This window comes from Salmo salar, chromosome ssa01, assembly GCF_905237065.1.
Source record: "Salmo salar chromosome ssa01, Ssal_v3.1, whole genome shotgun sequence".
In the NCBI taxonomy this organism is placed as follows: Eukaryota; Metazoa; Chordata; class Actinopteri; order Salmoniformes; family Salmonidae; genus Salmo; species Salmo salar.
The window spans coordinates 45,399,645-45,424,983 of NC_059442.1; the positions used below are offsets into that span (position 1 = coordinate 45,399,645).

At 44.8% G+C, this 25,339-nt stretch overlaps 1 protein-coding gene across 5 annotated transcripts in view; it reads left to right on the plus strand.

Annotated features, from left to right (window-relative positions):
- Positions 1–25,339, plus strand: part of foxn3 (forkhead box N3) — a 122,238-nt gene that overhangs the window by 38,090 nt on the left and 58,809 nt on the right. For all 5 annotated transcript variants that reach the window (XM_014196326.2, XM_014196371.2, XM_045718432.1 and 2 more), the window contains exon 3: positions 25,158–25,294. In XM_014196326.2, the coding sequence (XP_014051801.2) occupies positions 25,158–25,294 (137 nt within the window). The remainder of the gene's footprint in view (positions 1–25,157; positions 25,295–25,339) is intronic.

Genomic DNA, 25,339 nt, shown 5'->3' on the forward strand with positions numbered 1-25,339 from the left:
TTTATACTTGCGTACTAGTGTTTGTACAGATGAATGTGGTACCTTCAGGCATTTGGAAATTGCTCCTAAGGATGAACCAGACTTGTGGAGGTCTACAATTTTCTTTCTGAGGTCTTGGCTGATTTATTTTGATTTTCCCATGATGTCAAGCAAAGAGAGGCACTAAGTTTGAAGGTAGGCCTTGAAATACATCCACAGGTACACCTCCAATTGACTCAAATGATGTCAATTAGCCTATCAGAAGCTTCTAAAGCCATGACTTCATTTTCTGGAATTTTCCAAGCTGTTTATAGGCACAGTCAACTTAGTGTATGTAAACTTCTGGCCCACTGGAATTGTGATACAGTGAATTATAAGTGAAATAATCTGTCTGTAAACAAGTGTTGGAAAAATGACTTGTGTCATGCACAAAGTAGATGTCCTAACCGACTTGACAAAACTATAGTTTGTGAACAAGAAATGTGTGGAGTGGTTGATAAATGAGTTTTAATGACTCTAACCTAGGCTACCTCAGATGCCAATCTACTGTCAGTAGGCTAAATGATGAAGCCTTCAATAGAGCAATTGCCACGTCTTGTTTCAGCCAAGGACCCTTCAATAACATTAACATTAGAGCCAACGAAAGAGTGATGTTTTAGGAATTTGATGGTGTTTTCTTTAACAATGAAGGAACCGATTACAGTTTTGTAAAAAAAAAAAAAAAATGCTGCTGTTTAATCAAATGGGCTACCAATCTGATAGCGGGACAAGTGGCCGGAAGTGGCATAGCTGCTCTACTCCCAACAACTGTACCATCCAGCCCAATTGTTTGCATATTTAACTAAACCTGTGCCATCTGAGGTGAAGAGTGAAATAAAAATAGATTGACTTATACAGTACTACCTCTTAGTAAAAAATACATAACAAAATGTTAGTTTTGTTCATGTGTTGTACATGTTCATACAGTATGTGCGCAGTGCTCAGCTGCAGGCTACAGCTTTATGCCGGCGCTGTGCTGAGCAGACCATCCTGCTGGGGTCTAGGTCCTCATCCTCCGGCTTAATCTATCTACATTTAGGTCATTTAGAATACGCTCTTATCCTTAGCGACTTGTTCTCCAGTCAGTGCGTTTAACTAAGATGGGTAAGACAACCACATGTCAGTCGCATATTGCGTTGCTGAAATAATCATTTTCAATACTTCCTGAACAAACACAATAACCTACATATTTCTGTGTGCAGAAATGAGCACGGGACGGGAAGGGAGTGAATTTTATCGGAAAGGGACAGGATGTTCCATTGTTGTAGAACTGTTGCGGGATCAGGACAGTACAGGAAAGTAATTGACAGGACAAGACAGGACAGGAATTCATTTTCACTCCTCAGCCTCTAATACGCACCTGCATGCGAATGCAAACACACACATGCGCACACACACACAGACGCACACACACACACTTGCCATAGTCAAGTACAGACAAAACACTATCCTGGTATCGCTGTGACATGCCTGGTTTTTAAATGTCATTGATGTTTTGTTTGAATTGTAAATTCCTGCACTGCAGCCAAACCTTTATTGAATAATGGACAAGTGTGTTTTCAGATAATTGCTTGATAAATTCATTGCTAATCACTTGTAGAGAGTAAAGTCCCATCTATGTGTCTTTGTTCTTCAAGAGAGATAAATCTGGTACATTGAAAACAAAGGAAACATTCTGTATGATGCAATCCTGCTCTGTGTGCATACATGCATGTGTGTGAACAGTGGCTGACACATTAAGTTAATATGCTTCTGGGAAGTATCACATTTTCTTATGCTAATGGTAAATTCCACTACTTTGACCAATTTCCACAGAACATTTTTCAAAACACATTTACTTGAAGAACATTGCAGATGCAAAGTTTGGTAACAGAATGATGGTATGTGTTTGTTCCGTCATTCGGTTACCAAACTTTGCATTGGTACTGTTCTTCAACTAAATGTGCTTTTGTAACATTTTCAGTGGACGTTGTTTAAAAGTCGTCCTTGTGCATAGTGTTTTATGGTTTGTTTAACTTTGCAATCATTTGTTTATGTTTGAAATACGTTTTAAAGTGAAAAATCTGTCTCAGCATCATTCTGTTAACGTGCAATTGCCCCATATACAGATATTTACTATGACGCCACAATCATCAGTCATTGACTGGAACTGGTTTAATAGATTTACTTGAGTACATTACGTGTGTGTGAGTTTGTGTGTGTGTAGGCATGTGCTTGCATACATGCACGTGATCTTGCATGCATGTGATTTCTTGTGTGTGTGTGTGTGTGTGTGTGTGTGTGTGTGTGAACAGAAAAGCCCTTCCATGTGACTCACAGTCCGCTGCCATCTGCTTAGGGCTGTATACCTGTCTCCATGGCAACACCACTGCCATTGTCATGGAAAGCCAGCAGTTGCTGTAGCAACAGAGAAACGTATATGTGTGTGTGTGTGCAATACTTGTTCTTTTGTTCAGGCATGTTTTTATAAAGTTCATATTTTATGAATAATATTGCATGGATGTGTGTGTTTTGATTTGTTTGTGTGTCTGTGCACTTGTGCGTGCTTGTGTGCATACTAGGCATGCATTCACGCACGCACGCACACAGGTGTAGCATGCATAATACATTCCCTTATCATGCTAGACTGGAAAAATCTGGAAACCAAACATTGAAGGGAAATTGGATGTTGAAACCACTATCGACCAATCAGATTCAATGATAAAAATCCTGTAAGCTTTTACCGCATATACTACTTGGTTTTCTCTTTCGTTGTTCCAATCTTTGTTAATGAGTCATTAACGATGCTAACAGGACTTGTGTGTGTCAATAGGCCACTTTTCAGAGTGGAGTGTTTGAATTGTGTCATTCGCAGAGCTATTCCATCCATACTATTTTTTTATTATTTTTTTATTTCCCCTTTATTTAACCAGGTAGGCTAGTTGAGAACAAGTTCTCATTTGCAACTGTGACCTGGCCAAGATACAGCATAGCAATTTGACACATACAACAACACAGAGTTACACATGGAATAAACAAAACATAGTTAATAATACAGTAGAACAAAAGAAAACAAAAAGTCTATATACAGAGAGTGCAAATGAGGTAAGATAAGGGAGTTAAGGCAATAAATAGGCCATGGTGGCGAAGTAATTACAATATAGCAATTAAACACTGGAATGGTAGATGTGCAGAAGATGAATGAGCAAGTAGGGATACTGGGGCGCAAAGGAGCAAGATAAATAAATAAATACAGTATGGGGATGAGGTAGGTAGATAGATGGGCTGTTTACAGATGGACTATGTGCAGTGATCTGTGAGCTACTCTGACAGCTGGTGCTTAAAGCTAGTGAGGGAGATATGAGTCTCCAGCTTCAGTGATTTTTGCAGTTCGTTCCAGTCATTGGCAGCAGAGAACTGGAAGGAAAGGCGACCAAAGGAGGAATTGGCTTTGGGGGTGACCAGTGAGATATACCTGCTGGAGCGCATGCTACGAGTGGGTGCTGCTATGGTGACCAGTGAGCTGAGATAAGGCGGGGCTTTACCTAGCAGAGACTTGTAGATAACCTGTAGCCAGTGGGTTTCGCGACGAATATGAAGCGAGGGCAAACCAACGAGAGCGTACAGGTCGCAGTGGTGGGTAGTGTATGGGGCTTTGGTGACAAAATGGATGGCACTGTGATAGACTGCATCCAATTTGTTGAGTAGAGTGTTGGAGGCTATTTTGTAAATGACATCACCGAAGTGGAGGATCGGTAGGATGGTCAGTTTTACGAGGATATGTTTGGCAGCATGAGTGAAGGATCCTTTGTTGCGATATAGGAAGCCGATTCTAGATTTAATTTTGGATTGGAGATGCTTAATGTGAGTCTGGAAGGAGAGCTTACAGTCTAACCAGACACCTAGGTATTTGTAGTTGTCCACGTATTCTAAGTCAGAGCCGTCCAGAGTAGTGATGCTGGACGGGCGAGCAGGTGCGGGCAGTGATCGATTGAATAGCATGCATTTAGTTTTACTTGCGTTTAAGAGCAGTTGGAGGCCACGGAAGGAGAGTTGTATGGCATTGAAGCTCGTCTGGAGGTTAGTTAACACAGTGTCCAAAGAGGGGCCAGAAGTATACAGAATGTAGAGGTGGATCAGAGAATCACCAGCAGCAAGAGCAACATCATTGATGTATACAGAGAAGAGAGTCGGCCCGAGAATTGAACCCTGTGGCACCGCCATAGAGACTGCCAGAGGTCCGGACAACATGCCCTCCGATTTGACACACTGAACTCTATCAGAGAAGTAGTTGGATTTGGGTGAAGGAGAAATGGTGGGGGCTTTGGCGGGTTGCTGTGGAGGGTGCCGGGCAGTTGACCGGGGTAGGGGTAGATAGGTGGAAAGCATGGCCAGCCGTAGAGAAATGCTTATTGAAATTCTCAATTATAGTGGATTTATCGGTGGTAACAGTGTTTCCTAGCCTCAGAGCAGTAGGCAGCTGGGAGGAGGTGCTCTTATTCTCCATGGACTTTACAGTGTCCCAGAACTTTTTTGAGTTAGACTACAGGATGCAAATTTCTGTTTGAAAAAGCTAGCCTTAGCTTTCCTAACTGCCTGTGTATATTTGTTCCTAACTTCCCTGAAAAGTTGCATATCACGGGGGCTATTCGATGCTAATGCAGAATGCCACAGGATGTTTTTGTGCTGGTCAAGGGCAGACAGGTCTGGAGTGAACCAAGGACTATGTCTATTCCTAGTTCTACATTTTTTGAATGGGGTATGCTTATTTAAGATGGTCAGGAAGGCACTTTTAAAGAATAGCCATGCATCATCTACTGGCGGGATGAGGTCAATGTCATTTCAGGATACCCCGGCAAGGTCGATTACAAAGGCCTGCTAGCAGAAGTGTTTTAGGGAGTGTTTGATAATGATGAGGGGTGGTCGTTTGGTCGCAGACCCATTACGGATGCAGGCAATGAGGCAGTGATTGCTGAGATCTTGATGGAAAACAGCAAAGGTGTATTTGGAGGGCGACTTAGTTAGGATGACATCTATGAGGGTGCCCGTGTTTACGGATTTGGGGTTGTACCTGGTAGGTTCATTGATAATGTGTGTAAGATTGAGGGCATCAAGCTTAGATTGTAGGTTGGCCGGGGTGTTAAGCATGTCCCAGTTTAGGTCACCTAGTAGCACGAGCTCAGAAGATAGATGGTGGGCAATCAATTCACATATGGTATCGAGGGCACAGCTGGGGGCAGAGGGAGGTCTAGCAAGCGGCAACAGTGAGAGACTTGTTTCTGGAAACGGTTACAGGCTTTTACGGTTACAGAAGTCAACAAATGAGAGCACCTGGGGAGTGGGAGTGGAGCTAGGCACTGCAGGACCTGGATTAACCTCTACATCACCAGAGGAACAGAGGAGAAGTAGGATAAGGGTACGGCTAAAGGCTATCAGGACTTGCCGTCTAGCACGTTCGGAACAGAGAGTAAAAGGAGCAGGTTTCTGGGCACGATAGCATAGATTCAAGGCATAGTGTACAGACAAAGGTAAGGTAGGATGTGAGTACATTGGAGGTAAACCTAGGCATTGAGTAATGAGGAGAGAGATATAGTCTCTAGAGACGTTTAAACCAGGTGATGTCATCGCATATGTAGGAGGTGGAACAACATGGTTGGTTAAGGCATATTGAGCAGGGCTAGAGGCTCTACAGTAAAATAAGACAATAATCACTAACCAGGACTGTAATGGACGAGGCATATTGATATTAGAGAGAGGCATGCGTAGCCAAGTGAACATATGGGTCCAGTGAGTGGTTGGGCTGACTGGGGACACGGCGATTCAGACAGTTAGCAGGCCATTGCTAACAAGCTAACAGTTAGTAGGCCGGGGCTAAACAAGCTAGCAGTTAGCAGACCGGGTTAGCAAGCAAGCAGTTAGTAGACCTGGGCTAGCAGTTAGTAGACCTGGGCTAGCAGTTAGCAGACCGAGGCAGGCAAGCTAGCAGTTAGCAGACCGGGGCAAGCAGGCTAGCAGTTAGCCTTTGGGGGACGTCGCGATGGGGGTAAGTCTGTTTTTGCCTCTTCATGCGGTGGCGTCGATACGATGGTGGTAGACCAGTCGTGGAATTAGTAGGGTTCCAAGTAGCTCTAGGTAGGTCGTGGTTAGCAGAATGGGCCTTCAGCGGACGTCACACCTGAGGGGCCTGTTGGAATCCTCAGGCAGATTATGTCGGTATTCCAATCGTAGAGGATCGGCGGGGTTCCGTCCCCCGTACCGGCAGTAGAACGGGTCCGGATATTGTTGCCCAGGAGTGGGCTTCCGTGGTAGCACAGGAGCCCTGGCCGGGCTAGCTTCAGGCTAATTGGTGCTTGCTCCGGGATGGAAACGCTAGCCAGGAGTAGTCACCCGGGATTGCGGTTAGTTAGTTGTGAAGATCCAGATGAAAATGTTCAGAGTTTGCGGTGGGAATCTGGGGATATGGAAAAAAATATATATATGTTCTGATTTGAGTCACGTTGTTCGAACTGGCGAGAGGTTAGCTGATGACCGCTAGCAATGGTTTGCTGACTGATAGCTGGTAGGTAGTTAGCTGGCTAGCTTCAGTTGAGGGATTCCAGATCCGAAGTAAATAGAAATACTTTAGAAAAAAAAAACAGATCCACGCCACATTGGGTGAGGCTGGTTGCAGGAGAGTATTTAGAAGTTGAGGTTTAGGAAAATATTTCAAAAAGATATGCGAAGAAAAATATGTAAAAAGATGTATACAAGGGACACGACAGGACAAAGACGTCTGACTGCTTCGCCATCTTGGACTTTTTCTGTTTAATGAATGGCGCTTGTAAACGTTTTCCATGTTTGTGTGTGTGTTAAACTGTTTAATGAATGAGTGGGATGATTGTGTCTGTTGTCATTAGACATTCAGTGAAAATGCATGAATCTATTACCTACGTTATAGAGAAGAGGACAGGAAAGGACAGGAGAGGAAGTGTGGATTGGATGAAGATGTGAGGTTTTGTCACTGGTTAAAGTGGTAGTGTGATTGTGGTATGTAGAGGATGTGTTATGTAGAGGTCTTTATGTTGCCTACTGTAAGGGATGTCCTTGTATGGGGTGATGTGATGGTTCAAACTGTGTGTGTATCAGCAGGATTCCTGCAGATGCCTGCTGTGTGCGTGTGTTTGTGTGCGCATGCGCATTTGTGTGTATGTGGCAGTCAAAGTGTCCTTGGTTTCCATGACGCTGTTTATGAACACAATGTTTCAGTTTGACACCTCATGACCGTGTACACACACACACACACACACACACACACACACACACACACACACACACACACACACACACACACACACACACACACACAGAGTTTTGTATTGCTATCCTTGTGGGAACCAAATAATTTATTTCCATCCAAAATCTTATTTTCCCTAACCCTAAATCTAACCCGAACTTAACCATAAGCCTAACCTTAACCCCAAACCTTTAACCCTAAAACTATACCTAACTCTTAACCCTAACCCTAAACCTAACCGTAACCCCTAACCTTAATTCTAACTCTAACCGTAAACCTAAGCCTAAAATGGGGACCAGCTCGTGGGTCCAGCTAAATGTCCCCACTTGTCCAAATTTTCATTGTTTTACTATCCTTATGGAGAGTTCTGGTACCCACACGGATAGTTACACACACACACACACACACACACACACACACACACACACACACACACACACACACACACACACACACACACACACAGTTTCATGTTTTATTAGTCATATGTACGGGATACACATGGTATACACCGTCGAAATGCTTACTTGCAGGTTCCTTCTTGACAATGCGACAACAATAAGAAATAATAAAATATAAGAATATGAACAAAGTAAATGGCTCAATAGAATAGAATAAACATTTTAGCATAAATATAATACAGGAAGGCACAACTATTTACATGTGTATTGGGGAAGGGGCAAGTGTTTAAATTGTGCAGTATTTAGCAAGCAGCATTTTTGATGTGTGTAGCATGAATGTATATGTGTGTGTGTGGATCAGTGTGTGGGTGTGCTTGTGCGTGAGTGAGTGCATATGGGCTAAGGTGCAGGTGGTCAGTCCAGTTCTGGGGCGGCAGGTAGCCTAGTGGTTAGAGCGTCAATCTGGTATCCCTGAACCAGGCAGTTAACCCACTGTTCCTATGCCGTCATTGAAAATAAGAATTTGTTCTTAACTGACTTGCCTAGTTAAATAAAGGTAAAAAAATGAATAAAAAAAGTGTTCAGCTGTCTGATGGCTTGTAGATAGAAACTGTCTCTGAGCCTGTTGGTATCAGACCTCATGCGCCGATACCTTCTGCCCGACACACACAGTCCTATATCTAAGTGCAAATGCCACTTTAGTGCTCTCTCTCTCTCGCTCTCTCGCTCTCTCTCTCTCTCTCTCTCTCTCTCTCTCTCTCTCTCTCTCTCTCTCTCTCTCTCTCTCTCTCTCTCTCGTGGTAAATATTGATTTAAACCTTGATTAATGCCACTGTTTTTTCTTGTGTTTCTGTGGTGACCATGGCAACATGCAGATGGAATGTGCTGAGTGCCAGGCCGTAAAGATCAACCAGATAAGATTATCAAAACCAAAACCAACATTTCATCTGCATTGAAATAGAACCTGTAATTTACAAATAGAAGAGTTGGTCTATATTGACCAGTATTTAGAGGTTACCTTGACAATCTGTTTATTGCTGAGTGAGTGCATGTAAATCTCTCTCTGTGTGTTTTTGTGATTGTGTGTGTGTGTGTGTGTGTGTGTGTGTGTGTGTGTGTGGTTCATTGAGATGAATGTGTGTAATGCTTGCTAATGGGGCAGGCTTATTACTGTTGTAAAAAGGTGTGGCCTTTTAGCTCTGTCAGTCTGTGAGGTTCAGCTGTGTGTGTGTTTGCGTCCTGTTAGCTGTTTGGTTCAGCGGTTTAATTATTTACACAGGGAACATGGTCGACACAGAGGGATGAGACACCGGGGCAAGAGCATCTGCAATCTCTCTCTCTATCTCAATTAATTACATTGAAAGGGCTTTATTGGCATGGGAAACATGTTTACATTGCCAAAGCAAGTTAAATAAATAATAGATAAAAGTGAAATAAATAATCAAAAATTAACAGTAAACATTACACTCACAAAAGTTTCAAAGGAATAGAGACATTTCAAATGTCATATTATGGCTATGTACAGTGTTGTAACGATGTACAAATAGCTAAAGCACAAAGGGAAAATAAATCAACATAAATATTCCCTGGTTGCCCTTTTCTTGTGGCAACAGGTCACACATCTTGCAGTAGTGATGGCACACTGAGGGATTTCACCTAATAGATATGGAAGGTTACCAAAATTTGATTTGTTTTCGAATTCTTTGTGAGTCTGTGTAATTTGAGGGAAATATGTGTCTCTAACATGGTCATACATTTGGCAGGAGGTTAGGAGGTGCAGCTCAGTTTCTACCTCATTTTGCGGGCAGTGTGCACATAGCCTGTGTTCTCTTGAGAGCCATGTCTGCCTACGGCGGCCTCTCTCAATAGCAAGGCTACGCTTACTGAGTTTGTACATTAGTCAAATCTTTCCTTAAGTTTGGGTCAGTCACAGTGGTCAGGCATTCTGCCACTGTGTACTCTCTGTTTAGGGCCAAATATCATTCTAGTTTGCTCAGTTTTTTTGTTAATTCTTTCCAATGTGTCAAGTCATTATCTTTTTGTTTTCTCATGATTTGGTTGGGTCTAATTGTGTTGCTGTCCTGGGGCTCTTCGGGGTCTAATTGTGTTTGTGAACAGAGCCCCGGGACCAGCTTGCTTAGGGGACGCTTCTCTAGGTTAATCTCTCTGTAGGTGATTTCTCTCGCTCCCTCTCGCATAGTGGGTGTATTACCAGTAGAAGTCATTGAGGTTATGCTGATGCTACTAACAGACATGTACTGCGGCTGTAAACTGCTTAATAATGCAGCAGCAGGTCAGGACCGATCCTGTGGTCGCTCTGCCCATAGTCATCACCCCACCAGGGATCCTCTGCCACTATCCTTGGCCTGCCCTGCTCTCTCACTGATTCCCCTGAGCTACCTGTCCCTCTGCCTCCAGTCCCCTGTCCTCCAGCCTCACACTCTGCCCATCTGTGTACTCTTGGGCTATGTGCCTGCTGATGTGTGCCCAGTCCCTATACCCCCTGTCTCCTGTCCCCTACCCCCAGCCCCCTATTCTCAGTCCCCAGTTCATGGTCTGGGGACTGATCCTGTCTCTTGTCCCCTACCCCCAACCCCCTATTCTCAGTCCCCAGTTCATGGTCTCTCGCTACCACCTCTGCCCACTTGGCTCCCCCCGCCCCCCCGCTTGATGATGTGTGCCCTGGCCAGATGTTATCCTCTGTGTAGACAGATGTTAGCCTGCCAGGGTTCGCTGGTGTTAGCACGCACATCCTCTGCTACGCACCCAACCTCTGTCGTTCTCGCTCCCTCTCGCTCTCCAATGGACATAGATCTGTTACAGGAATATTTCAGATCTTCAAACACTAAAGGGGCAGAACACTCTTCCATTGTTTTGTAGCTATTGTTGGTGGAAGGAGGGGTAATGTGATGTGGGTTTTCATTGCCAAAAATACCCTGCAATCAGTCAGTCTGCTCATCACACACATACACACAGATAGGGACTAATTCAATTGGGATGTTTTTAATAGGTCAATTTGAAGGGTGAGACTGTAAAATAGCTGTAGTTAAGAGATCCCCCTCTGTTCTCTGTGTTGTGACTCATAGGCCAAGGGAACTCATGTTAGACTAGGAAAGTCCTTCAGTCTGCTGGTTTATAGACCTCCTTTTATAGAGAGAGGGGGGGGTAGAGTGAGAGAGGGTGTAGAGAAAGAGGGAGAGGGATGTTTTTTATTTAAATACCTTTATTGGCCCAATAGTTACATCATTAAAAGCACTAACTTTACTGCATTTTAACGGACCTAGAAAGTTAGAACCAAGCCCCATCCCGTCCAGGAGAGAGAGAGAGAAGGGGAGAGGGATACCCCCGGCAAACACCATCCGACCAGCCTTTTACTCTCTCTCTCTCTCTCAGGAGGAGAGGAGGAGGAGAATGTTGTTGTGACAAGTAAAGATAACTGTGGTGGAATGTCATAGCAGACAATGACAGGGGATGAGATCACCATGCTGTGTGTGTGTGTGTGTGTGTGTGTGTGTGTGTGTGTGTGTGTGTGTGTGTGTGTGTGTGTGTGTGTGTGTGTGTGTGTGTGTGTGTGTGTGTGTGTGTGTGTGTGTGTGTGTGTGTGTGTGTGTGTGCGTACACTCCTATGCTAGGGGAGCCCATGGTATGAAGCCTTTTCTAGCATGGTAACACTGAGTGAGCACTAGTCTGGACAGACTGAAACAGAGGGAGAGAGGATGGGAGAACTAGAGTGACGTTCTAACAGTTGAATTAATGCTAACGAGAGGGGTGATCTCAGTGAAATGTTCACTGTTAATCCTGGCAGCGCGTGCTCAAAGGGGAAAAACTGAAGTGTTGTCATACTGGAGTGAATCTTAATGCTTCATGCTTTCTTCACTTTTGAGTGGATTTCCTTAATGCAAAGACAAGGGAATTGATCCCACAGTACCTTAATACAGCAGAGATTTTAGTGGCTGTGCCAATGTGACAAAATGGAGAATGTATTCCTAGAAATAAACCGTGTGTATGTGTTTGTATGTGTGTGTAGGTCCTCTGTGATCTATCCTCTACCACTACCACTCTTTGAAAGGTGATCTTCACTAATTAGGATGATATAGCTAATTAAATGCAGCTAATAATCCTCAATCTCTCTCCATATCTTTCCCTCTCCTCATTTTCCCATCTCTCTCTTTCTCTGTCAATCTTTCTCCCTGTCTTCCGATTGCCCTCTCGCTCGCTCGCTCTCTCTCTCTCTCCTGGCCCTCCACTGGTTCTAATAGAGGGTGGAAGTCAGACTGGATTCAGGATAGGGTTGGTGTTTCAGAGTTCTTTAGTCTGTCGTTTGCTTTAGGTTTGTTTAGTTTGACCTTCACTTGTACAGTTCAAAGTACCCTGTTAGTTGCTAGTTCACATGGAAAAGTGTTAGGCTGTGTTTTTTAGTTTGGGGAAGCATGGGACTCAGTGACTTTATAATAACATTGTAGAAGGACACTAGACATTAATTAAAGTGATGCACCAGTAAACGTGAAATAAAAAATAAAAAAATAAATAAAAGTAGGGTCACGAGCCAAAGCGGGTCCTTGAAAATTGTGTACTATGTCATCCATTTCGTATTATACAGTATGTTACGTCCTGCAAAAAGATAAATCGTACAATATGTTACGAATTTGTAAGTGCTTAAGATCCCGGACTGCTTCTTTAAGTTAATGATACTTTTGGAAAGTCAACTGCGTAACTAACGCTGTAAGACGCACTAACCGTATACAATTTGATAGAGGCTTGGAGAGATGCTGTTTGGGGTGAGCTATTTGTGCAGATTATTTTGGATGGGCTGTGAAGTTAGTTGAGCTGTCTCTGCTTTTTTTCCCATTGACTCTCTCTCTCACACACTTTTGTTCCACTGTGAAATGGAGGAGATAAAGGTTGTAATTAAGGAATTTAAATATAGGAAGTCGTCAGTGCTCCATAAATGTATTTCACCTTTATCTAGCTAGGCAAGTCAGTTAAGAACAAATTCTTATTTACAATGACGGCCTAGGAACAGTGGGTTAACTGCCTTGTTCAGGGGCAGAACGACAGATTTTTACCTTGTCAGCTCGGGGATTCGATCTAGCAACCTTTCGGTTACTGGCCCAACGCTCTAACCCAGGGGTTCTTAACCTTTTTCAGCCTGAGACCCAAATGAGAAATTCTGTGTTTTTCTGGGACCCAAGCTTAGGAAAATATGCAGCTATACGGAAATATTGGTACATTTCATTGCCCTTTTTATCTGTACTGTTACTTAGGGTTGCACGATCAAAAAGCCTGTGTGTGTGTGTGTTCTGTTATACATCTCTGTGATGTGATCAATCTGTTCATTCCAGTTCAGAATGAAGTTATTTATTGTATTTTAACAGCAACAGTTCCAACCTAGACCTGTATGTAAGAGTGTTTTTAACTCTCTAGGGTAGGGGGCAGTATTGACACGGCCGGATAAAAAACGTACCCGATTTAATCTGGTTACCAAAACTGCCCAGTAACTAGAATATGCATATAGTTATTGGCTTTGGATAGAAAACACCCTAAAGTTTCTAAAACTGTTTGAATGGTGTCTGTGAGTATAACAGAACTCAAATGGCAGGCCAAAACCTGAGAAGATTCCATGCAGGAAGTGGCCTGTCTGACAAGTTGTGTTTCATCTTGGCTCTTTTTATTGAAGACTGAGGATCTTTGCTCTAACGTGACACTTCCTACGGCTCCCATAGGCTCTCAGAGCCCGGGAAAATCCTGAACGATATCGAGGCAGCCTCTGGTTGAAACACATTATCGCTTTTGGCAAGTGGCCGATCAGAGTACTATGGGCTTAGGCGCGTGCCCGAGTCGACCCCATGCTTTATTTTCTTTCGTCTGTTTACCTAAACGCAGATTCCCGGTCGGAATATTATCGCTTTTTTATGAGAAAAATGGCATAAAAATTGATTTTAAACAGCGGTTGAAATGCCCTCGAAGTACGGTAATGGAATATTTAGATTTTTTTTTGTCACGAATTGCGCCATGCTCGTCACCCTTATTTACCCTTTCGGATAGTGTCTTGAACGCACGAACAAAACGCCGCTGTTTGGATACAACTATGGATTATTTTGAACCAAACCAACATTTGTTATTGAAGTAGAAGTCCTGGGAGTGCATTCTGACGAAGACAGCAAAGGTAATAACATTTTTCTTATAGTAAATCTGACTTTGGTGAGTGCTAAACTTGCTGGGTGTCTAAATAGCTAGCCCTGTGATGCCGGGCTATCTACTGAGAATATTGCAAAATGTGCTTTCACCGAAAAGCTATTTTAAAATCGGACATATCGAGTGCATAGAGGAGTTCTGTATCTATAATTCTTAAAATAATTATTATGCTTTTTGTGAACAATTATCGTGAGTAATTTAGTAAATTCACCGGCAGTGTTCGGTGGGAATGCTAGTCACATGCTAGTCACATGCTAATGTAAAAAGCTGGTTTTTGATATAAATATGAACTTGATTGAACAAAACATGCATGTATTGTATAACATAATGTCCTAGGGTTGTCATCTGATGAAGATCATCAAAGGTTAGTGCTGCATTTAGCTGTGGTTTGGGTTTATGTGACATTATATGCTAGCTTGAAAAATGGGTGTCTGATTATTTCTGGCTGGGTACTCTGCTGACATAATCTAATGTTTTGCTTTCGTTGTAAAGCCTTTTTGAAATTGGACAGTGTGGTTAGATTAACGAGAGTCTTGTCTTTAAAATGGTGTAAAATAGTCATATGTTTGAGAAATTGAAGTAATAGCATTTCTAAGGTATTTGAAAAACGCGCCACAGGATTCCACTGGCTGTTACGTAGGTGGGACGATTTGGTGCCACCTGCCCTAGAGAGGTTAAGTGTGAGAACAGAATAAATGGAATAGAGGAGGGAGGAGGAGAGGAGAGAGGGATAGAGAAGCAGGAGTAAGAGAGGAGGGTGAAAGGAATAGAGTAAGAGAGGAGGAAAATGATAGTGAGCTGTGTTTTTCTTTGCGTGAGAAAAGGAGGAATTCAGGGGTAGGAGGGAGGAGGAGGAGGAGAGGAGGAGGAGGAGGATGATAATAGAGGGCTGTGTTATTTAGCGCGGGGGGCTGATAGGATTAACTGGATGGGCTGTGAGATGGAGGGATGAATCATCAGAGGGAGAGAGGGAGGGAAAGAGAGGGAGAGAGGGCGAAAGAGCCTTCTGCCAGGACCATCAAACACCCGCTTTCACACGCGCACACACACACACAAACGCCACACACTCCGCGCAGCACGCCTGTTGCCTAGGATACCACTGTAATCCAACCGCCTCCTCCCTACATCCTCCATTCATTTCTCTGTCTCTCAGTCTCCCTCCTTTCTTTCTCTCTCAGAAGGGGACGACCGCTGTAATGCAACCAAGCCCCACTTCTTCTTTCTCCACTCTCCCTCACACCTCTCTCTCATTTGCTCTCCCTCTTCATCTCTCTCTCCCTTCTCTCCTTCTCTCCCTTTCTCCGCCTCCTCCCTCAACTGTCTCTCTACCTTTTTCTTTTTCTCTCCTCTCTCTGTCTCTCCATCTGTTTTTTCCCTCTGAAGGGGGTTGTATTGAGTGTACTGTCTCAGAGCAGAGAGTTGTGCGAGGGAAAGAAATGCGAGGGAAAGTGCTCTAAAGCCCATCGATTCTTTCCTGATTACTGAACGTTTGGAATTCCAGCTGGCACAGCCCCTTCTTTCTCTGAGAGACGGATAGAAATAATCCCACAACTCAAGAGGAAACACACACATGCACGCATACACACACACACGTTTGTGTCTTTATGTCTTGTGCATAACTTTCTGGTAGACCTGATTGATATTAAATTGTGGTAGCTTTTCATTTAAGCATCAGACAATAAACATATTTCCACCTAAAGCTGTCACTAAGTTAATGACCCTGTGTGAAATAGGCATTAAAACCTGCCGTCACACTAGCTTTCTCTCAATGCCCCTCCTTTCCTGCGATTAATTACTGGCTGGTAATTAGAGTTGATTATCTTTGTTTAAAGGTAGCACAATAACTTATTTCACATTCAGACACAAACCTGGGCTGGTTGATAATTACAGTAGGGTAGAAAATATGTTGGTTTGAAATGAGAAATGTTTTGTTTGGCTTTGTTTGTATGGTTTATGGTCTGATGTACAATTACTTACCAAAAGTATGTGGACATCTACTCATCAAACATCTCATTCCAAAATCATGGGCATTAATATGGAGTTGGTCCCCCCTTTACTGCTATAACAGACTCCACTCTTCTGGGAAGGCTTTCCACTAGATGTTGAAACATTGCTGCGGGGACTTGTTTCCATTCAGCCACAAAAGCATTAGTGAGGTCAGGCACTGATGTTGGGCGATTAGGCCTGGCTCGCAGTTGGCGTTCCAATTCATCCCAAAGGTCAGGGCTCTGTGCAGGCCAGTCAAGTTTTTACACCCCCGATCGTAACAAATCATTTCTCTATGGACCTCACTTTGTGCACGTGGGCATTGTCATGCTGAAACAGGGAAGGGCCTGCCCCAAACTGTTGTCACAAAGTTGGAGACACATAATCGTCTAGAATGTCATTGTATGCTGTAGCGTTAAGATTTCCCTTCACTGGAACTAAGGCGTTGAGCCCGAAACATGGAAAAACAGCCCCAGACCATTATTCCTCCTCCACCAAACTTTATAGTTGGCACTATGCATTCGGGCAGGTATCGTTCTCCTGGCATCCGCAAAACCCAGATTCGTCCGTCGGACTGCCAGATGGTGAAGTGTGATGCATCAATCCAGAGAACGCATTTCCACTGCTCCAGAGTCCAATGGCGGCAAGCTTTACACCACTCCAGCCGACGCTTGGCATTGCGCATGGTGATCTTAGGCTTGCGTGTGACTGCTCGGCCATGAAAACCCACTTCATGAAGCCCCTGATGAAATGTTATTGTGCTGATGTTGCTTCCAGAGGCAGTTTGGAACTTGGTAGTGAGTGTTGCAACCGAGCATAGATGATTTTTAAGTGCTATGCGCTTCAGCACTCGGCAGTCCCGTTATGAGAGCTTGTGTGGCCTACCACTTCTCAGCTGAGTCGTTGCACCTAGACGTTTCCACTTCACAATAACAGCACTTACAGTTGACCATGGCAGCTCTAGAAGGGCAGAAATTTGACAAACTGACTTGTTGGAAAGGTGGCATCCTAGGATGGTGCCATGTTGAAAGTCACTGAGCTCTTCAGTAAGGCCATTCTACTGCCAATGTTTGTCTATAGAGATTGCATGGCTGTGTGCTCGATTGTCTACACCTGTCAGCAATGGGTGTGGCTGAAATAGCCTAATTGTCACATCTACGGCTGCTCCTCCCCTCCGGCACGCGACGTCGCCGGAATACTAACCTCCTGTCCTGGGATTCATCATTACGCACACCTGGCCTCCTTCATTACGCACCTGCAGATCATCATGATTCACACCTGGACTCCATTACCTCCCCTTTATATGTCCCTCCCAAGAAGGACGGAGGGTTATGCCCATGCACTGACTACAGAGGGTTCAATGAACTTACCACAAGGTATCGGTACCCTCTCCCTCTGGTGCCGGCAGCCATCGAACAGCTTCGCGGGGCCCGGTTCTTCACCAAACTGGATCTGCGGAGTGCTTACAATCTCATCCGCATCCAGGAGGGGCATGAGTGGAAGATGGCATTCAGCACGATGTCTGGCCACTATGAGTACTTGGTGATGCCATTTGACTTAGCCAATGCTCCGTCAGTGTTCCAGTTATTCGTGAATGAGGTGTTCAGGGACATACTCGGACGCCAGGTGGTCATGTATAATGATGACATCCTGGTCTACTCGGCGACCTTGGAGGATCACATCATTCACGTTCGAGCAGTCCTGGAACACCTCCTGGCTAACAACCTGTTTGTTAAGGCTGAGAAGTGCCAATTCTATCAGAATGTTGTCTCCTTCCTAGGGTACCAAATCAGCCCGCAGGGAGTAAGGATGGACGACAAGAAAGTAGATGCGGTTAGGTCATGGCCAGTCCCAACTACCTTAACCTGTTAGGGCTAGGGGGCAGCATTTGCACGTCTGGATAAAAAAAATGTACCCGATTTAATCTGGTTACTAATCCTACCCAGTAACTAGAATATGCATATACTTATTATATATGGATAGAAAACACTCTAAAGTTTCTAAAACTGTTTGAATGGTGTCTGTGAGTATAACAGAACTCATTTGGCAGGCAAAACCCTGAGACATTTTCTGACAGGAAGTGGATACCTGATGTGTTGTATTGACTTTAAACCTATCCCATTGAAAAACACAGGGGCTGAGGAATATTTTGGCACTTCCTATTGCTTCCACTAGATGTCACCAGCCTTTACAAAGTGTTTTGAGTCTTCTGGAGGGAGATCTGACCGAACAAGAGCCATGGAACGATGATGTCCCATTAGACACCTGGCGCGCGAGTTCATGTTGGGTACCCTCGTTCCAATACGTTATAAAAGAGTATGCATTCGTCCACCTTGAATATTATTCATGTTCTGGTTAAAAAAGGCCCTAATGATTTATGCTATACAACGTTTGACATGTTTGAACGAACGGAAATATATTTTTTCCCCTCGTTCATGACGAGAAGTCCGGCTGGCTTAGATCATGTGCTAACAAGACGGAGATTTTTGGACATATATGATGAGCTTTTTTGAACAAAACTACATTCGTTATGGACCTGTGATACCTGGAAGTGACATCTGATGAAGAGAATCAAAGGTAATGGATTATTTACATAGTATTTTCGATTTTAGATCTCCCCAACATGACGTCTAGTCTGTATCGCAACGCGTATTTTTCTGGGCGCAGTGCTCAGATTATTGCAAAGTGTGATTTCCCAGTAAGGTTATTTTTAAATCTGGCAAGTTGATTGCGTTCAAGAGATGTAAATCTATAATTCTTTAAATGACAATATAATATTTTAGCAATGTTTTCTAATTTTAATTATTTAATTTGTGACGCTGACTTGACTGCCGGTTATTGGAGGGAAACGATTTCCTCAACATCAATGCCATAGTAAAACGCTGTTTTTGGATATAAATATGAACTTGATAGAACTAAAAATGCATGCATTGTCTAACATAATGTCCTAGGAGTGTCATCTGATGGAGATTGTAAAAGGTTAGTGCATCATTTTAGCTGGTTTTATGGTTTTGGTGACCCTGTCTTTGACTTGACAAAACATTACACACAACTCTTGTAAATGTACTGTCCTAACATACTCTAAATTTATGCTTTCGCCGTAAAACCTTTTTGAAATCGTAAAACGTGGTTAGATTAAGGAGATGTTTATCTTTCAAATGGTGTAAAATAGTTGTATTTTTGAAAAATTTGAATTTTGACATTTATTTGGATTCAAAATTGCCGCTCTTGAAATGCACCTGCTGTTGATGGAGTGCACCACGGGTGGCACACTAGCGTCCCACCTAGCCAATAGAGGTTAAAGGGGTTACAACAGTTTTTGGGGTTTGCCAACTTCTACCGCCGCTCATCAGGAACTTCAGCTCTGTCGCCGTCCCTCTCTCCTCAAAGGTGGGCCTCGTAGGTTGGTGTGGAGCCCAGCAGCCGACGAGGCCTTTCGTCTCAAGGGACATTTCACCTCCGCCCCATTGCTCAAACACCCAGATCCTATTTTATCCTTTGTGGTTGAGGTGGACACGTCAGAGGTGGGCATGGGGGCAGTTTTGTCTCAACGACAGGGTATCCCATTGAAATTGTATCCATGTGCGTTCTTCTCTAAGAAACTGTCCCCCGCAGAGAGGAATTACGATGTCGGCGATCGTGAGCACTTGGTGGTGAAGTTGGCATTAGAGGAGTGGAGACACTGGCTGGAGGGCGCCAAGGAACCTTTTGTCCTTCTCACCGACCATCGGAAGCTGGAGTACACACGGACAGCGAGGAGACTGAATCCGCGCCAAGCCAGGTGGGCGCTATTCTTCGCCAGTTTCAACATCACGCTGACCTACTGCCCAGGTTCGAAGAACATCAAGGCCGATGCCCTGTCCCATATCTACGATTCGGGAGAGGGTCCTGTCCAGAGTGCCTCTATAATCCCATCCTCCCAAGTTGTAGCTCCAGTGGCCTGAGACGTAGATGTGGACATCCGCCAGGCTTCAGAGAGGGAGCCCACACCCCTGAACTGTCCTCCTGAGCGCATCTATGTTCCCACAGGGATCAGCTACTGACCTGGGCTGTCGTCGCTGGACATCCAGGTATTTCTCACGCTATCAACACCATCGCTGAGAATTACTGGTGGCCCACCTTGGCATAGGATGTAACTTATGTCAACTCCTGTTCTGTATGTGCCCAAACCAAGTCCCCCCAGAATGCACCAGCAGGGAAGCTCCTGCCACTTCCCGTGCCTCAGCGACCCTGGTCTCATCTATCCATTGACTTTGTAACCGATCTCCCCTCTGACGGTTTCACCACCATTCTGATGGTTGTGGATAGATTCTCCAAGTCATGTCGTTTAATCCCTCTTCCTGGTCTCCCCGCTGCTCTCCAAGTCGCTGAGGCACTCTTCCAGCAGGTCTTTTGGCATTATGGCCTTGCGGAGGACATCGTCTCCGACCGTGGCCCCCAATTCACATCACGAGTATGGAGGGCATTCATGGAGAAGCTCAGGGTCACGGTCAGCCTCACTTCTGGGTACCGGCCTCAGTCCAAAGGGCAGGTGGAGAGGATGAACCAGGAGCTTGGGAGGTTCCTGAGGAGTCACTGTCAGGACCGGCAGGGTAAGTGAGCACGATTCCTTCCATGGGCAGAGTATGCTCAGAACTCGCTGCGTCACTCCTCCACTGAGTTGACCCCCTTCCAGTGTATTCTGGGTTTTCAGCCGGCCCTGGCCCCATGGACCCCCGGCTAGACCGAAGCTTCAGCTGTTGATGAGAGACTCCAGCGCACCGTCCATCATAAAAAGGAACAGGCAGACCGCCACCTCAGTGAGACCCCTATGTTCCACCTTGGGGATCGCGTCGGGTTCTCTACCAGGAACCTTCCACTCCGCCTGCCCTGCAAGAAACTGAGCCCCCGGTTTGTGGCGCCATTCAAGGTTCTTCGGAGGGTCAACGAGGTGACGTATAGGTTACAGTTGCCCAGTCACTATCCTATCTCACCCTGGTTTCATGTCTCTCTTCTCAGGCCGGTGGTTCCTGGTCCCCTAGCTGATGCTGTCGCCTATGACACCCCACCACCTCCCCTGGGTGTCGAGGGGAGTCCAGCGTATGCTGTCAGATCCCTACTGGACTCCCGGCGTTGTGGGGGTCGGCTCCAGTATCTGGTGGACTGGGAGGGGTATGGCCCAGAGGAGCAGTGTTGGGTTCCGGTGGAGGACATTCTGGATCCCAACATGATCCGTGATTTCCACCTTCGCCGCCTGGACCGACCCGCCACCTCGACCCTCGAGGTCGACCTCCACTGGTTGCCGCATGTCAGAGGGGGCGTACTTCCCTCTGGCGCGTGACGTCGCTAGTATACTAACCACCGGTCCTGGGATTCATCATTACGTACATCTGGCATCCTTCATTACGCACCTGCAGATCATCATGATTCACACCTGGACTCCATTACCTCCCCTTTATATGACCCTCCCTTATGTTCATTTCTCAGCCGGTATTGTTTCCTGTTCTCAAGCTATCTCGCCACTGTTACACTGTCTTGTTTCATGTTTGTTGTTTTAGTAATTATACAGTGCATTCGGAAAATATTCAGACCCCTTGACTATTTTGTTACGTAACAGACTTATTCTAAAATTGATTAAATAGTTTTTTTCCCTCATCAATCTACACACAATACCCCTTAATGACAAAGCAAAAACAGGTATTTAGACCCTTTACTCAGTACTTTGTTGAAGCACCTTTGGCAGCGATTACAGACTCAGGTCTTTTTGGGTACTACGCTACAAGCTTGGCACACCTGTATTTGGGGAGTTTCTCACATTCTTATCTGCAGATCCTCTCAAGCTCTGTCAGTTTGGATGGGGAGCGTCGCTGCACAGCTATTGTCAGGTCTCTCCAGAGGTGTTCGATTGGGTTCAAGTCCGTGCTCTGGCTGGGCCACTCAAGGACATGTAAGCCACTCCTGCATTGTCTTGGCTGTGTGCTTAGGGTCATTGTCCTGTTGGAAGGTAAACCTTCGCCCCAGTCTGAGGTCCTGAGTGCTCTAGAGCAGGTTTTCATCAAGGATCTCTGTACTTTGCTCCATTCATCTTTGCCTCGATCCTGACTAGTCTCCCAGTCCCTTCCGCTGAAAAACATCCCCACAGCATGATGCTGCCACCAGCATGCTTCACCGTAGGGATGGTGCCAGGTTTCCTCCAGACGTGACGCTTGGCATTCAGGCCAAAGAGTTCAATCTAGGTTTCATCAGACCAGAGAATCTTGTTTCTCATGGTCTGAGTCTTTGGGTGCCTTTTGACAAACTTCAAGCGGGCTGTCATATGCCTTTTACTGAGGAGTGGCTTCTGTCTGGCCACTCTACCATAAAGGCCAGACTGGTGGAGTGCTGCAGAGATGATTGTCCTTCTGGAATGTTCTCCAATCTCAACAGAGTACTCTGGAGCTCTGTCAGAGTGACAATCGGGTTCTTGGTCACCTCCCTTACCAAGGCCCTTCTCCCCCGATTACTTAGTTTGGCTGGGCGGCCAGCTCTAGGAAGGGTCTTGGTGGTTGCAAACTTCTTCCATTTAAGTATGATGGAGGCCACTGTGTTCTTGGGGACCTTCAATACTGCAGAAATATTTTGGTACCCTTCCTCAGATCTGTGCCTCGACCCAAGCCTTTCTCAGAGCTCTACGAGCCTCATGGCTTGGTTTTTGATCTGACGTCCACTGTCCACTGTGGGACCTTATATAGACAAGTGTGTGCCTTTCCAAATCATGTCCAATCAATAAAATGTATCACAGAACTTACTACAATCAAGTTGTAGAAACATCTCAAGGATGATCCATTTAAAAAAATATATATTTCCCCTTTATTTAACCAGGTAGGCTGGTTGAGAACAAGTTCTCATTTACAACTGCGACCTGGCCAAGATAAAGCAAAGCAGTGCGACACAAACAAACAACACAGAGTTACACATGAAATAAACAAGCGTACAGTCAATAACACAATAGAAAAAAGAAAGTCTACATACAGAGTGCAAATGGCTTGCAATGAAAACAGGATGCACCTGAGGTCAATTTTGAGTCTCATAGTATCTGATTCTCATAGTCTCGTTACTTCTCATAGTCTGATTACTTATGTAGATAAGTTATTTCTGTTTATTTTTTTATACATTTGCAAAAAAAAATCTAAATGTCCTGTTTTCACTTTTTCATTATGGGGTATTGTGTGTTGATTGCTGAGGAAAATGTTTTATTTAATCTATTTTAGAAAACGGCTGTAACGTAACAAACTGTGTAAAAAGTCAAGGGGTCTGAATACTTTCCGAAGGCATGATGGCTGAAATGGAGTCAATGAAATGGAATCAAACCATTCCATTGACTCCATTCCAGCCATTATTATGAGCCATCGTCCCCTCAGCAGCCTCCACTGAAGTGTACACACACACACACACACTTACAGGAGCTGTCAGTAGGATGGTAGCATCATCAGGCTGTCTATACTGCAGCATTTATAAGTATTGCATTTCATGGCCTGATAGAGTTTGTGACAATCTGAGTCATGGCCTTAAAGAAGAAGCCCCACTGATGGAAAGCTGACAGAATAATTAGGTGTGTGTGTGTGTGTGTGTGTGTGTGTGTGTGTGTGTCTGAACCTAAAATTACCGCCTGCATCGCTTCTGGCGGAATTGGATCTTTACTCTAAACTTCCTTCAAACAAACAAGTACTCTCCATGGTGAAAAAACTGTTTACCAGTAGAGGCTACTGAGGGGAGGATGTCTCATAATAGTGGCTGGAACGGACCGAATGGAATGGCATCGTGGTATTTCATACCATTCCACATATTCTGCTCCAGCCATTACCATCAGCTCGTCCTCCCCAATTAAGGTGCCACCAACCTCCTATGCTGTTTACATACTGTTGCTGTGATTCTAAGCATATAGCCCTGCAGGCAGATACTGCATATTGTCCATAAATTAGCATATCTATAACAACACATAACAAGTTCAGGTGATTGTCATGACATAATTGATATGAGATGTTAGGAAAGAACCTTCAACAGAAATGTAAGTGTGTGCGTGCAGGCGTGTGTGTATGTGTGGCTGTGCGCACATGCATAATAGCCACCTCTGGCCAGGGAAGGGACATCATATCCCATAATCCCAGTGTTTACCTAGCTAGCGCTGGAACAAATCATTTAGCTTTAGCTTAGCTCCCTGGAGCCCTGGAGCCTAGAGAGAAGAGTAAATATTAGCGGTTATCCGCCTAGCCTAGCACTGTCTTTAAGATCAATAGGGTAGATTTCTGTATTTAGCACCTGATATAACCTGTCCCTCTGTGCAGACTAGTCGCTTCAGTAGATAGGGGCAGAGGTAGTCAGTCACAAGCTCACATACACCCGAGTACACAAACTCTCACAATCTCTCTTTCAATTGGCCTCGCACACACACGGCTGTCTGATATCAAGTCACTGAGCCCAAGGTCATGACTATTGATCTAACTAGAACACAGAGCAGTGCACATTCTGACACACACACACACACACACACACACACACACACACACACAGAGAGAGGGAGAGAGAGGTTTGGGCGACTATGTCATCTGTTGAAGTGACAGACTTTTGACATTGTGAATTTTTTTCCCCAACCGGTCTGGTTGCTTTGAGATGACCTGGCCCTCTCATTGGGTATTCTTCACTATATGTTACTGGAAATTAGAAATCCTCTCCCTGTAGCAAAGTGCTGATGCTGTCATATGGGGACCATTAAAAACAAAACACACATTTGTCCGGGTTCTTTATTTCTTTCTGGCCTGGTTTTTACAAGAGGCAGGTTTATCGCTTTACTTTTTTCTCATAATCAAATCCTGCTGGAGGTGAGGTGCGCACACACACACACACACACACACACACACACACACACAAAGGTGAAGCACCTCTCCCAGAGGTATATAGAGCTTAGAGCGAAATAGGGTAGAATCGGTCTTATCTGACCTCCGTGCACCTCAATAACCAAACCTAGAACAAAAGGAAAGAGAGATGGAGCGAAAGTGGAAAGAAAGAGAGGCTGGTTATTTCACCTGGTGCTAATGCTGTGACAAACACACGTACAGGTGGCTGTCACGGAAAGAGGATAAGAAGGGGGAGGCGAGGGGAAGGAAGGGGTGTGTGCCGTATCGGTAAGTGTCTGTGGGACTCAGTGATCTCTTGTGGATATGTACTGTACAATAATGCGCTATGAAAGTAAATACATCATTTATTGACCTCACGTCGCCAAACAACTGTTCATTCCAACAATTTTCTCTCTCTCCTCCCTCTCCTCTCCCCCCCATCTCTCTCTACAGAGCATTGGGAAGGGGTCCTTGTGGTGTGTAGACCCTGAGTACAGGCAGAATTTGATTCAGGCGTTGAAGAAGACACCTTACCACCCTCACGCCCAGGTCTTCTCTACTCCCCCCACCTCTCCTCAGGCATATCAGAGGTAAGACACGCATGCGCACACACCCACACACACAACACCCCAGGC